The 16,062-nt window shown below is 38.6% G+C and overlaps 1 protein-coding gene across 1 annotated transcript in view; it reads right to left on the minus strand.

Moving 5' to 3' along the window:
• The window catches only part of FBXL5 (F-box and leucine rich repeat protein 5), a 51,016-nt gene that overhangs the window by 1,038 nt on the left and 33,916 nt on the right, over positions 1-16,062 (minus strand). Inside the window, exon 10 of the mRNA XM_004038461.4 lies at positions 6,208-6,356. Coding sequence (XP_004038509.1) covers positions 6,208-6,356 — 149 coding nt within the window. The remainder of the gene's footprint in view (positions 1-6,207; positions 6,357-16,062) is intronic.

Genomic DNA, 16,062 nt, shown 5'->3' on the forward strand with positions numbered 1-16,062 from the left:
AACAACTTACAATATAAAAATCCAAAATGGAAATGAGACAATCCACAGAAGCAAGATTGCAAAGCTAACTTATAAAAAGATTCTTATAATCTGAACATCCTCCCTAGAAATGTAATAAAGGCAAAAAACAGCCCTAACTATAATCGATCAGCTAAAGAAGTCAGTATTGAGCAATTACAATAAATATTATATTCAAATTTTAAAGCAAAATAAACTATATAGACAAAGATTTAATATATTTGCCATATTTTTATTTAGTATTTGTAGCCAAAAATATCTATATATGGTAGGGTTAGATGAAATTATTTTCCAAAATTAAATATATAATGAGTGATCAATTAAACTGTATCTAAGACATAGTAAAAATTATCATTCACTTACAAAGAATAAAAAAAAATTTGTGGAATAACTGACATTTTATCCCAGTCACACTATGCTACCCAGGCACTAGATACAAGACCCATTAGGGAACAGAGCTGAGAATGAGAAAATATCTAAGAAGAAGTTTCATAGCACATATTCAAATGTCAAGTACTCTGAATGAATGATATTTTCATAAAAGCAGGCAAATGTGGAAAAGACTGTTTCAACTATATTGAAGTATTTCATTATGTCTATACCATGAACAAATAAGGAGTAGTTAATTTGTTCTTTACATATCAACAAGAACAACCAAAATACTTGCAATTGTGATATAAGGAACAATACAAAATGAAAACTGTACATGAAATATAATTTTACTGCAGAATATATCAAATGGATTGTAACTGAAAAATCACAGTACTCTGGGGTGATATCTAGCTTAACTCAAAAACACGTTTTAAATTTACTTTTTTTTTTCTAAAACAGCACTCGGCTGCAAAAAAAAAAAAAAAAAAGCAACTAAGCTAATACTACCATAATAATTACTTCCAACTAAACACACAGAACACATTAATTTCCAGAAATTTAACTTTTCCTTATATTCCCCAAATGGCACATACAAAATACAAAGGGCAAATTTCTTAAGACATACAGTCTTAGGAAAGAAACTAATAAACATTACGCAAATATGTGGAACTACAACAGCTTATGCTTTCAGTCATATTAAATTTTTAAGTTGATATGACACCTGTGATTAGCTTAATGGGGGAGTAGATATGGGAATGAGCAATGGTATAGATGAAAGGAGACTGCCCACAGGTTTATAACTGCTGAAGCTGATGGTACATGAGGATTCATTGTATTATTCGATGTTAACTTTTTCCGTAACAGGAAGTTTAAAATTATTTTAAATATAAAGTTGAATTACTAAAGCCAATTTTTATTTAATCAAAATAACAATCTTTTCTGGTCTTTAAATGAGAAGTTAAATATGTTAAATATTTAAAATTCACAAAGCAGCATTTTGTTAAAATTATTTTCCCTTAAAATAAGATACAATGTTAATCATCTTAATCACAAACTCAAGATAAAATGTTTTAGTATATATTGAATACTTATTAAAAATGCCCTGAGAAGCAACCCTATGATCTGAAATTCTTCTCCCACTGCCAATCTTTAACCAAGTTTTTCCTTTGAATATAATGCCAGCTTTACCCACTGTGCACCACCCAATCCCCATTATTCCCCTTCTTAGCTTGTCTTTCCTCACCCCTTACACTGCCCACTGTTTTGTCTACCAATCACCCAGTGCCTCTCCTCAAGACACAAGCCCTGCCTCACTGCCATTCTCCTGCTCTGACCCTTAGGTCCATCATGAAATGCCAGATTCACTGGGTTTTGCCAAAATGGATCTGATTATCATTTTATCAGATTAAAATTCCATTCTAAATTTTTTTAAAGAAGAAGAGACATGAAGACTCTCATACAATTTTTCCAAACTGCAACTCCCTCAAATACTTCAAAATGTCTATACCATTAAGTCCTCACTTAACATCGATAGGTTCTTAGAAACTGCGACTCTAAGCAAAATAATGTATAACAAAGGTAGTTGTTTTGTTTGCATCATTATAATGAAATGACACTATTTGAGGACTTCCTGTATGTTTTCTTTAAAGTCAGTTTCCAAAAACATACCACCGACACTGAGGACTTACTATAGTCCTATTTTTTTAAAAGGACAGAAAGGTAAGGGAGAAATATTATGCTAAATTTCAACAGTAGCCTAAGAAAAATCATATGCCATATCTGGAAGCAATGGAAGTGAAGTATGCAATTGGTTTTCAAAGGATAAAGTAAAAGGGAGACTCAAAGGAGCAAACAGATCAAAAAAGCTATTCTCCTAGAGATTCAGATCTAACCTGACATGACACAGTTTTTCACCACCCTCCCCAAAAGATGTAGGGTCTACATGCTCAGTTTCCACCCTAGCTACCTGGGTCATTATGCTCCTGAAGTCTAAGGGATGGTGGCAGAGATAATGGGGGAAGAAAAATGTAGAAATAAAAGTTTTTACCCTGTATTAGGTAAAAAGCACAAACCTACTGTCAGCATCTCCTTATTTATCACAAAACAAAGTTCCTGCCTATATTCATATAAAATGTGCCTACTCACTGAGTAGGCACATTTTATATGAATATAGGCAAGAACTCTGAATACATTTTAAGTTCACCAGAATTGAGTTTCAGTGAGATTCTAAGTGTACAGAGTGAAGAGAGAGAATTAATATATTGTTTTCAAATTTGAAAGCAGAATCTGTTTAAAGAAGCCTATATGAACTTAATCAGTAACTATAGTATTAAATGACTCAAAACTACAATCCTATGATAAGGTAAATAATAGGGTAGTTACTGGTATTTGATCCCAATAATCATGCAAGTGACAGCATCCATTAAAGGATCTGCTGAAGGCCTGAGCCAAAACAAAAATGAAGACAAGCACTGTTTTAAACTCAGTATCACATTGTAGAAAACAGGAGACTAGCACCTTCCAAAGCATGGAAAGTATAAGCAACAATAACAATAAAATCCTTAAGTAACACAGAAGGACTGTTCAGAGAAGTGAATAAATGGACAACAGAATAAATGGACAACAGAAAAGGTGAGGGAAAATTAGAAAGAAATATGACTAAGATATGATGGATTGCCAGGTAGACGGCTATGCTTTAATAGACAAAGATAATTCACAAGGTAGTTCCCTTTAAATATTTGACTTATCACCAGCAAACTTCCATCTCGATGTAGGACACAGAACCCAAATGGTTAAGATATATAAAGCCTAAATTACATTAAGGAATAATAAAGAAAATAGAAAAATATAATTGAATAATCATTAAAATATTTAAATGCATGGTAAAGAATAATCTTATAAGAAAGCATTTTTAAGTATCAGATGATAGGAAGTATAAGGTTAGCTATTATTTCTCCAGACTTTTATTATTGAATAACTTGTTTTTACTGAGTTCTAAGTATATTACTTATGCTGTATATATCTGCACTTACCTTCACTTACCTTTAATTCCTCTTTAACTTAAATTAGAAACATAAAAGAGCACATCATCTGAGACTGTGTCACCTCCAAAACTATGAGCTAATCTATCTTAATTTATAAATTATACATACATTGAAATGCAAATCAGTAAAAAAGTTTATTTGCTATCATTGCTCAAATGTTCTTCACAGCTCTACAACTATGCTATTCCATTTAACACTTCTTAAATGTTAAAGAATTTTTTTAATGTTATGGCTAAGAAGATTTTTCAAATCTTATCAAATAAATTTAAAAGTCATAAAGAATCATTCAGAAGAATCTAGACTTGCATTTTATATCAAGACACTTTATGTACAGTGTCTTGCTCAAGGTAGTTACTGTTTGAATATATGATAACTAACCTATTGTCTCCAAAATCTCTGCTAATGCTTGGAAAATAGATCATTCTGCTTTACTTATCATGTATTACTTAATGACTAATGTTTATCAGTATTAACTTCTTTTACATTTAGTAACCTGATAGTTAACTATATATGTTTTCTTTTAAAAAATATATTTTTAGCTAAACGTCACTTTCAAATATTTGAAATATAATTTGTCACCTAAATACACTTCTCCATTGCTCCAATACCACGTATTAAAACACACTACTTTCAGAAATAATAAAAATAGTAACAAGGATGCCCCTGAGCATTCACTAGATATCTACTGTACAAGCTGAGCTGTTTTGAAAGATACTGGAACAAGTGTCATCTTGCAAAACGGGATACAACACAACTTCTTTCTAACACTTTCTAGGTTGTCCACATATCCTTTTAAGGAAAAGACTATGAGAGAGCATTGCTTTAAGAACAACCTATGTGGAACTCAGACACAAGTTATTTAACAAGTCACCCTGTAAATTTTAAAGGCTTTCCATTCCCCCAAATCATGCTTCAATAAGCTATAAAAGGAGAGTTAATATTGGATTATACAAGCACTGAAATTTCCTTTCAAATCTTTCAAAGTCAGATATCTTCATCACAATTCATTTATTTTAAAAAAATCAATCATTTATCCAAAAAAACTTTTACATTCAACAAAAGGAATATAATAGCTCCTCTGAAACTATATATTCAAAACAAGTTTAGAGGAAATGCATAAGGACAAAGTGCAAAAGATTTTAATTATTTCATTTTATCCCATCATCTAAATTATTTCAGTTTAAAAACATACAAACATAAAACAAGTAAGCATAAAAACAAACTGAAACCCAGTCCCCTCCCTCTACCCAATAACATCTATGAATCCAAAAATAAATATAATGAATTCGATAGTGAGATTTATTCCAAAGCATAACCTATGCTAAAATCAATATGAAAAATTCAAGTGCAACATACAAATAAAATTTTTTCTGATAAAAAACAATTGCTTATTAATTACTCGTGATAATACGTCCTATAAGCCTTAGGAAGTGGAAGTATAGCACTAAACCTACAATAAAATAACTTTATGTTAACAAAACAAAACTCCGTTCTCAAATCCACAGCATTCACAAAAGTAACAGCTTCACTGCATCAATCACATTTTGTTTTCATAGGCTTAGCATGTTGCAACTACGATGACATTCACTTTCACCAACTACGATGACATTCACTTTGGCCATTCCTTGATTATACACAGAAGGCAACAGAAAACAAAGAAATGTCCAACTTAGTGCTGATATATCAAGAACATGGGAGGTCATCTCCTGCATAACAATGTGATTCCTGAAATAAGAGAGCTAGCATCTCCAGTTTCCTCTTATATATTTTAAGGAAAACCTAATCTCGAGAAATAGCAGTTTTCTCCATTTTGCGGTATGTCATTACTCCCTCTGGTCTTCCTGACTCCTGTCAATTGTTCTGCCTGAGAAAAATTTTGTTGATTTTCCTGTCATCTTAAGGTGAACTGGGGACTCAAAGACAATAGGGCGCAGTATAAAAAGACAGGTACACAGTAGTCTGAGCCATCTAAAATTTTCTCCAGTTATAAATACAGGAGGTTGATTTGCTTACTAATAACAGAAGAGCAGCTTTTTATACTTCTGGGAAATTCAGTCTCTACCAGTGACTATCAAATGTGCAAAAAGGCACTGAACATACTTTGAAAAAGCATGTCCAATAAGCCCACTGTAAGGTAGAATATGTTTAAAAAAACAAAATCAAGAAGTATTTCTTGTGATTTTTGAAAGTAGGTTCAGGAATCAATTTCCAAAATACTACAGGAATTCTAGTCATGTCTAAAGCATCTCAGACTCTTCTCAATACTACATACTGTCCTCTCCCCTCAATCTTCGCTAAGAGTTGACATCAGATCCAGAAACTCTGGAAGTCCACATTACCAAAGTCCTCATTTTTCTACATTTGATAAAGCTGTCTTACAAGAAATAAGACTCTATTATCCCTAAGAAATCAGTGTATCTAGAACATAAATAGTTCTAAATTCTTAATGAGTGCTACAAAACTCTAGAGGAATACCTAAAACTTTTAACAAGAATTTTAGTATTTCTATTAACTTACCATTTTTGATTACACTATTACATCCCTCAAAAATCTGACACAATGGATATTTAGAATATACATCTGCAAGAAAAACTTACCTTTCAAGATGTTAATTAATGAAAATGTAATTTTAAAATTTTATCAAGTTTAAATCTGAAAGTAAGACAGTCCGGTAATTAGAAATCTAGAAAACTAAATGGAAAAATTATTAGAACTGCTAAAAAAAATTTTAAATTAATTCCTTCAAAATTATCGCACTGTTAAAAGGCATTACCGTTAATGTTGTCACAGTAGTAAAAGTATTCATCATTCAGAGAAGGACATGCTGAAACCAAATCCTGCAGGCCTGCACCAGTTATAGTAAGACAACCAGAGAGATTAAGGTGCTCCAAATAAGGCAGCCCTCCTCCCAGAGTCAAAACCCTGTAAGAAAAATAATTTGACAATTAGAAGATATTAATCTATAAAAATGTTTGTATTCTTATGGTCCACTGAACCACTATTTTACATACTTTTCAATATGGTAATGAGAAAATTTAAGAATTTCTGTAAAACACTGATAACTAACCTCATCCTTAGGCAGAAATACATTTAACTCAGAAAATGTTCAACATTTTTCCTAACAACATTCAATAAAGAAATCTATAAAACTGTTCTTTATAAGAACATCATGGTAACTCAATTCTTAGAGGAAGTACTGAACCCTGGAGTTGTAATGTTCATTCTCCTACCCAACTGTATTAGTAAGTAAAAATTATCAAGAAAATTACTGAAGCTTAAAACCTAATGAGCAGTTGGGCAGTTTCTAAAAAAAAAATTATAGATACACCTAGCATATGATCCAGCAATTCCTGTCCCAGGTATATACCCAAGAGAATTAAAACCATGTTTACACAAAAACTTGCACATGAACGTTCATAGTAGCATTATTCATAACAGTTAGAAAGTACAAACAACTCAAATGTCCATTAACTAATAAATGGATAAATAAAATGTGGTACATCCATACAATTAAATACTCTGCAGCCACAAAGTACTGACACATAGTATAACATGCATAAACCTTGAACACATAAACCTAATTTTAAAAAGCCAGATACTAAAGGCCACATATTGAATGATTCCATTAATATTATCATTCCAGAAGAGGTAAATCCACAGAGACACAAAGTCGATTCATGGTTATCAGAGGCTGGGGAAAGGGGGAGTGAGAAGTGACTGCTAATAAGTATGGGGTTCTTTTTGGGATGACGAAAATGTTTTGAATTAGTCTGTGGTGGATGGTTGAACAACCCTGTAAAATACTAAAAATCACTGAATTAATCGTATACTTTTAAAAAGCAGTAAATTTTATGGTATGTTAATTACATTTCAATAAAAAATAAAACCTAATGGCACACCCTAGAAGAATAAAAGCAGTATTTACATAAATAGGATAAAATTAAAAGGTGGCTCCTTGTATTTGGATGTTTAGATCTCTAGGAAGGCCAGAGAAGTTTTCCTTGATTATTCCCTCAAATAATATGTTTTCCAAACTTTTAGAATTCTCTTCTTCCTTGGGAACACCAATTATTCTTAGATTTGGTGATTTAACATAATCTCAAACTTCTTGGAAGCTTTGTTCATTTTATTTTTTTTTTATTCTTTTTTCTTTGTTGGGTTGGGTTAATTTGAAAGCCTTGTCTTCAAGCTCTGAAGTTCTTTCTTTTGTTTGTTCAATTCTATTGTCGAGACTTTCCAGTGTATTTTGCATTTCTCTAAGTGTGTCCTTCATTTCCAGAAGCTGAGATTGTTTTTTATTTATGCTATAAATTTCTCTGGAGATTTTCCCATCCATATCTTTTAACTTTTGTTTTTTTTTTATTTCTTTAAGTTTCTATTCACCTTTTTCTGGTGCCTCTTTGAGTAGCTTAGTAATTGACCTTCTGATTTCCTCCTTCCGGCAATTCAGAGATTTCTTCTTCATTTGGATCCACTGCTGGTGAGCTAGTGTGTTCCTTTGGGAGTGTTAAACAACCTTGTTTTGTCATATAACCAGAATTGTTTTTCTGGTTCCTTCTCACTGGGGTAGGCTATGTCAGAGGGAAGATCTAGCTCAAGGGCTGTTATTCAGATTCTCTTGTCCCACAAGCATGTTCCCTTGATGTGATGCTCTCCCCACTTCGCCTAGGGATGGGGTTTCCTGAGAGCCGAACTGCCGTAATTGTTCTTTTCTGGGTCTAGCCACCCAGCAGAGCTGCTGGACTCTAGGCTGGTACTGGGGAATGTCTGTGATGAGTCCTGTGATGTGATCTGTCTTCAGGTCTCTCAGCCATGAGTACCAGCACCTGCTCCAGTGGAGATAGGAGGGGAGTGAAGTGGACTCTGTGAGGGTCCTTGTTTGTGGTTTTCTTTAGTGTGCTGGTTGGCCTCCAGCCAGGAGGTGCCACTTTCAAGGAAGCATCAGCTGCAGTAGTATAGGGAGGGTACAAGTTTGCCCTGGGGTCACCTGGGTAAGTATTCAGGTTTCTCAGGCAGTGGGCAGGGCCATAGAGCTCCCAAGAGATTATGTCCTTGGTCTTTGGCTACCAGGATGGGTAAAGACCATTAGGTGAGGGCAGGGTTATGCATGTCTGAGCTCAGACTGTCCTTGGGCAGGGCTTGCTGCGGCTGCTGTGGGGGATTAAGGTATGGTTCCCAGGCCAGTGGAGTTATGTTCCCAGGGGTATGGGTGGAGTTATGTTCCCATGGGTATTACTGAGAGGTGACAGCACGCTGGCAGTCCTCACAGCCCTCGCTTGCTCTCGGCACCTCCTCTGCCTGGGCCCCCACTTTGGTGGCATTTGAGGAGCCCTTCAGCCCACCACTGCACTGTGGGAGCCCCTTTCTGGGCTGGCCAAGGCTGGAGCCCACTCCCTCAGCTTGCAGGGAGGTGTGGAGGGACAGGCGCGAGTGGGAACCGGGACTGCCTGCGGCGCTTGTGGGCCAGCTGGAGTTCCGGGTGGGCGTGGGCTTGGCGGGCCCCGCACTCAGAGCAGCCGACCAGCCCTGCCGGCCCTGGGCAATGAGGGACTTAGCACCCGGGCCAGTGGCTGCGGAGGGTGTACTGGGTCCCCCAGCAGTGCCAGCCCACCGGCGCCGCACTCGATCTCTCACCGAGCCTTAGCTGCCTTCCTGCGGGGCAGGGCTCGGGACCCACAGCCTGCCATGCCTGAGCCTCCCACCCACTCCATGGGCTCCCGTGCTGCCCGAGCCTCCCCGACGAGCACCACCCCCTGCTCCACGGCGCCCAGTCCCATCAACCACCCAAGGGCTGAGGAGTGCAAGCACACGGCACGGGACTGGCAGGCAGCTCCACGTGCAACCCCGGTGTGGGATCCACTGGGTGAAGCCAGCTGGGCTCCTGAGTCTGGTGGGGACGTGGAGAGTCTTTATGTCTAGCTCAGGGATTGTAAACACACCAATCAGCACCCTGTGTTTAGCTCAAGGTTTGTGAATGCACCAATCAACACTCTGTATCTAGCTGCTCTGGTGGGGCCTTGGAGAACCTTTATGTCTAGCTCAGGGATTGTAAATACACCAATCGGCACTCTGTATCTAGCTCAAGGTTTGTAAACACACCAATCAGCACCCTGTGTTTAGCTCAAGGTTTGTGAATGCACCAATCGACACTCTGTATCTAGCTGCTCTGGTGGGGCCTTGGAGAACCTGTGTGACGAAACTCTGTATCTAACTAATCTGATGGGGACGTGGAGAACCTTTGTATCTAGCTCAGGGATTGCAAATGCACCAATCAGCGCCCTGACAAAACAGGCCACTTGGCTCTACGAATCAGCAGGATGTGGGTGGGGCCAGATAAGAGAATAAAAAGCAGGCTGCCCAAGCCAGCATTGGCAACCCGCTCAGGTCCCCTTCCACACTGTGGAAGCTTTGTTCTTTCGCTCTTTGCAATAAATCTTGCTACTGCTCATTCTTTGGGTCCACGCTGCTTTTATGAGCTGCAACACTCACTGCAAAGATCTGCAGCTTCACTCCTGAGCCCAGCGAGACCACGAGGCCACCGGGAGGAATGAACAACTCCAAACGCGCGGCCTTAAGAGCTGTAACACTCACCGCGAAGGTCTGCAGCTTCACTCCTGAGCCAGCGAGACCACGAACCCACCAGATGGAAGAAACTCCGAACACATCTGAACATCAGAAGGGACAGACTCCAGACGCGCCACCTTAACAGCTGTAACACTCACCGCGAGGGTCCGCGGCTTCATTCTTGAAGTCAGTGAGACCAAGAACCCACCAATTCCAGACACATTATGGCTGCCTCTGCTCTGTCATACAGGTCACCCGGGAAGTGGGGGAAAGCTGGCAGTGACAGGCCTCACCCAGTTCCCACACAGCCCAAAAGGCAGGTCTCACTCCCACCATGCACCCCCAACAGCACCATGCCCTCAACCAGGCAACTGGTGAGCAGGGCTAAGATCTTGCCCAGAATACAAGCCTCCCCACTGAGAAAGCAAGCAGGGCTTTCAAGTTTCATGCCTGCCCATCTGCCATGGCTTCTGTGCTCGTATCTGAACTCCCCTTTCATCCCTTCCCTCAGATTCTGTCCAGGAAACGTCCCAATCAATTGAAACTGTTACAACAAAGTTCAGCTGGAAGTTTCCTTCTCCCTGTGGTCTTTCCCCAATTCCAGTGACAGCCCTCCCCAAAGACCTCTGCAAGAAAGTCAGAAATGACTTCCCTGGGGACCAAGAATGCCCACAGGGATCTCTCCACTGCTTCCTCTACCCCTGTATTTTGCCCGGCTCTCTAAATTCATCTCAGCTCCAGGTAAGCTCAAATCCTTCTCCCATTATCTAGACCTTCAGGTTCCCCAGTGAGGATGTTGTGTTCAGAGGCAGACATTTCCCTGTCACACTTTGGGCACTCAGTTTTTCAGCTGTCTCACAGAGCCTGCAGTGGTAAGCTGCCTCTTTCCCAAGATGGCTATTGTTAAAAAGTCAAAAAAACAACAGATGATGGTGAGGTTGTGGAGAAAAAGCAATGTTTTTACACTGTTGGGAGTGTAAATTAGTTCAACCATTGTGGAGGACAGTATAGCAATGTCTCAAAGACCGAGAAGCAGCAATTCAACCCAGCAATCCCATTACTAGGTATATAACCAAAGGACTATAAATCATTCTATTATAAAGACATATGCATGCCTATTTTTATTTCAGCACTATTCACAATAGCAAAGACATGGACTCAACCTAAATACCCATCAGTCATAGAATGGATAAAGAAAATGTGGTACAAGGCCAGGCACAGTGGCTCATGCCTGTAATCCCAGCACTTCAGGAGGCCGAGGCAGGTGGACTGCCTGAGCTCAGGAGTTCTGGACCAGACTGGGCAACACGGTGAAACTCCATCTCTACTAAAAATACAAAAAAAAAATTAGCCAGGTATGGCGGCATGAGCCTGTAGTCCCAGCTACTCTGGAGGCTGAGACAGGAGAATCACCTGAACCTGTGAGGTGGAGGTTGCAGTGAGCCAAGATCGCACCACTGTACTCCAGCCCAACAGAGTGAGACTCCATGTCTCAAAAAAAAAAAAAAAAAAAGAAAGAAAGAAAATGTGGTACATATACACCATGAAATACTATGCAGCCATAAAAAGGAACAAGATCATGTACTTTCCAGGGACATGGGTGGAGCTGGAACTAACAAACTAGCAAACTGGTAAACCATCCTTAGCAAACTAACACAGGAACAGAAAACCAAATACCGCATATTCTCACTTATAAGTGGCAGCTAAACGATCAGAACACATGTACACATGGAAGGAAACAACACATACTGGAGCCTGTCAAATGGCAGTGGGTGGGAGGAAGGAGAGGATCAGGAAGAATGGCTAGTAAATGCTGGGATTAATACGTGAGTGATGGGATGCTCTGTGCAGCAAACCACCATGGCACACGTTTACCTACGTAACAAACCTGCACATCTCGCACAGATACCCCTGAACTTAAAAGTTGGAAGTTAAAAGAAAAAAAAGGAATTAGAAAAGGAAACATGGACTAAATCCAAAGTAGCAGGAGGGGAAACAATAAAGATGAGAGCAAAAATTTTTTAAACGACAAATACAAAAATAATGAAGAAAAACAAAACCAGAAGTTTGTTCTCTGAGAATTTCAATAAAATTGGCAAAGCTTTAGCTAGATTAAGAAAAAAAGACACAAATTACCAAAGTCAGAAATGAAACAGAGGATATTACTACTAATTTTATAGAAATAAAGATCATAAGAAGCCAGCATGGTGGTGCATGCCTATATTCCCAACTACACTTTAAGAGGCTGAGGTGGGAGGATTGCTTATACCTAGGAGTCTGAAGGCAGCCTGGGCAACACAATGAGACTAAATATAATAATGATGAAAATAATTAAAAGATCATACTCTCATAATCCAGAAACTCAAGAAATACCCAAACTGATCAAGAAGAAACAGAAAATCTGAATTGACTTATAAGAAGATGAATCAAAACCCTCTCAACAAAGAGACCAAAACAAAATAGTTTCACTGATAAATGTTACTAAACATTTAAAAAAGAATTAACACTGGCTGGGCGCAGTGGCTCACGCCTGCAATTCCAGCACTTTGGGAGGCCAAGGCAGGTGGATCACCTAAAGGTCAGGAGTTCAAGACCAGCCTAGCCAACATGGTGAAACCCCATCTCTACTAAAAATACAAAAATTAGCTGGGCACGGTGGCACGTGCCTGTAATCCCAGCTACTTGGGAGGGTGAGGCAGGAAAATCGCTAGAGCCCAGGAGGCGGAGGTTGCAGTTGAGCCAAGATTGTGCCATTGCACTCTGGACGACAGAGCAAGACTCCGTCTCAAAAAAAAAAAAGAAGAATTAACATCAACCTTTCTCAAGCTCTGCCAAAAGAGGGCTGGGTGTGGTGGCTCATGCCTGTAATCCCAGCACTTTGGGAAGCAAAGGCAGGTGGACTGCTTGAGCCCAGGAGTTTGAGACCAGCCTAAGCAACATGGTGAAACCCCATCACTACCAAAAATACAAAAATTACCTGGGCATGGTAGCACATGCCTGTGGTCCCAGCTACTTGTAGTGGTGGGGCAGGGGGGTGCTGAGGTAAGAGGATCACTAGGAAATTGAGGCTGCAGTGAGCCATAATAGCACCACTGCATTCCCAACTGGGTGACAGAGTGAGACCCTGTCTCAAAAAAAAAACCTCTTCCCAAACACGGACAAGAAGGACAAATACAAAATTCATTCTATGAAACCAGTATTATCAAAGCCAAAAACACAACAAGAAAATTACAGGCCAATGTCCCTTATGAATACAGATGCAAAATTCCTCAGCTAATACCAGTAAACTGAGTTCAGTAGCATATTAAAAGGACTACACACCCTGACCAAGTGGGTTTTTATCAACTTTCAGTATATGAAAATCAACCAACAAATCACACATTAACAAAGGAAAAAAATGATCATCTCAACTGATTGAGAAAAAAAGTGACAAAACCCAATATTCTTTAAACTAGAAATAGACAGGAACTTCTTCAACTTGATAAAGGCCATATACATGAAAAACTCACAGCTAACATCATATTCAGTGGTGAAAGATACAAGCTTTTCCCTTAAGATTAGGAACAAGGTAAAAATGTACACTATTATCACCTCTAATTATCACAGTACTAGAAGTTTTAGCCAGAGCAATTAGACAAGAAAAAGAAATAAATGACATCCAAATTGAAAAGGAATGTCAAGGTGGCACATGCCTGTAATCCCAGCTAGTCAGCAGGCTTAGGTGGGAGGATCCTTTGAGCTCGGGAGTTTGAGTTGAGCCTCAGCAACAAGTAAGACCCAGTTCCCCCCACCCTCCCAAAAAAGTAAAAGGAATAAGTAAAATTATCTCTATTTACAGATGATAAGATCTTCTATACACAAAACCCTAAAACCTGTTAGAACTACATAAACTCAGCAGGCCAAGTACACATGCCAATAGTCCCAGCTACTAGGGTGGCTGAGGCAAGAGGATCACCTGAGCTTAGGAGTCTGAGGCTGCAGCGAGCTATGATCATGTCACTGCACTCCAGCTCGGACAACAGAGCAAGACCCTGTCTCAAAAAAGAACAAAAAGAAAATTCAGAAAGATAAAGAGTTGACACACACAACACTCAGTTGCATTTCTATACATCAACAATTAACAATCTGAAAAATAAATTTTTAAAAATCCCATTTAGAATAGCATCAAAGAAAATAAAATATTAAGAAATTAACCACAGAGGTAAAGGACTTGGATACTGAAAACTACAAAAGACTACTGAAAGAAATTAAAAAAGATCTAAACAAATGGAAAGATATCCCACATTCATGGGTTAAAAGACTTAATACTGTTGTCAATTTTACCCAAAGGGATCTACACATTTAATGCAATCCCTATCAAAATCTCAATGGCATTCTTTGCAGAAATAGAAAAAACCGACCCTAAAATTCTGATGGAATCTCAAGGAACCCCAGATACTAAATAACCTTGAAAAGGAAAAACAAAGTTGGAAAACTCACACCTCTTGATTTCAAAACTTACAACAAAACTACAATAATCAAAACAGTGTTGCCACTTCTGTTTAACATAATGCTGGAAATTCTAGTCAGAATAATTAGACAAGAAAAATAAAAGGTCTATTGTTGGGAGCAAGCCCCCCAAAATCTGGCCATAAACTGGCCCCAAAACTGGCTATAAACAAAATCTCTGCAGCACTGTGACACGTTCATGATGGCCATAACGCCCAAGCTGGAAGGTCGGGGGTTTACGGGAATGAGGGCAAGGAACACCTGGCCCACCCAGGGCAGAAAACCACTTAAAGGCATTCTTAAGCCACAAACAATTGCATGAGCGATTTATGCCTTAAGGGCATGTTCCTGCTGCAGTTAACTAGCCCAATCTATTTCTTTAATTCGGCCCATCCCTTCGTTTTCCATAAGGGATACTTTTAGTTAATCTAGTATCTATAGAAACAATGCTAATGACTGGCTTGCTGTTAATAAATACTTGGGTAAATGTCTGTTCAGGACTCTCAGCTCTGAAGGCTGTGAGACCCCTGATTTCCCACCTCACACCTCTATATTTCTGCGTGTGTGTCTTTAATTCCTCTAGCACCACTGGGTTAGGGTCTCCCCGACCGAGCTGGTCTCGGCAGTCTATTTTGGAAAATCAGAAATTAAATTATCTGTCTGTAGATGGCACGACCTTATACGTAGAAAACCCTAATGAATTCACAAAAAAATGTTAGAATAAATTTAGCTGAATAGTAGGATACAAAATCAACATGCAAAACTCAGTTATATTTCTATATACTAGCAATGAACAATTTGAAAAGTTTAAGAAATAAAATTGTATTTACAACAGCATCAAAATGTGTAATATTTAAGAATAAATTTAACCAAGGACTTGTACACTGAATTAAACAAGAAATGGAAACAAGAATTCAAATAAATATTTATATGCCAACATTCATAGCAGCATTATTCACAATAGCCAAAAGGTGGAAACAACCTCAGTGTTCATCAACAGATGGATAAACAAAATGTGGTATATAAAAAGGAATGATGTTCTGATACATGCTACGATGTGAATAAACCTTGAAACACACTAAGTGAAATAAGCGAGATACAAAAGGACAAGTATTGTATGATTCCACTTATATGAGGGGCCCAAAGAAAGTTAAAAATTTAGATAAGAGGCTATTTTTAATTAACAGCCAAGATTTATTTTCATTCCTATGAAAGCCAGAAAATAATGTATTAAGACCACAAATGGCCCTATCTGTTCCCTATGGTTTCAATCTAACTAAAACCTTATCAATTTAACATTCTCCAGTCAATGCTCCTTTTTTTGAGACAGGGTCTGGCTTTGTTACCCTGGCTGGAGTGCAATAGTGCCATCTCAGCTCACTGCAACCTCTACCTCCAGGGCTCAAGTCATCCTCCCACCTCAGCTTCCTGAGTAGCTGGAACTACAGGTGCATGCCACCATGCCTAACTGATTTTTGTTTTTCTTTTGGGTAAAGATGTAATTTTGCCATGTTGCCCGGGCTGGTCTTGAACTCCTGGGCTCAAGTGATCCTACTGCGTTGGCCTCCCAAAGTGC

The sequence above is a fragment of the Gorilla gorilla genome, chromosome 3 (assembly GCF_029281585.2).
Source record: "Gorilla gorilla gorilla isolate KB3781 chromosome 3, NHGRI_mGorGor1-v2.1_pri, whole genome shotgun sequence".
Taxonomy (NCBI): Eukaryota; Metazoa; Chordata; class Mammalia; order Primates; family Hominidae; genus Gorilla; species Gorilla gorilla.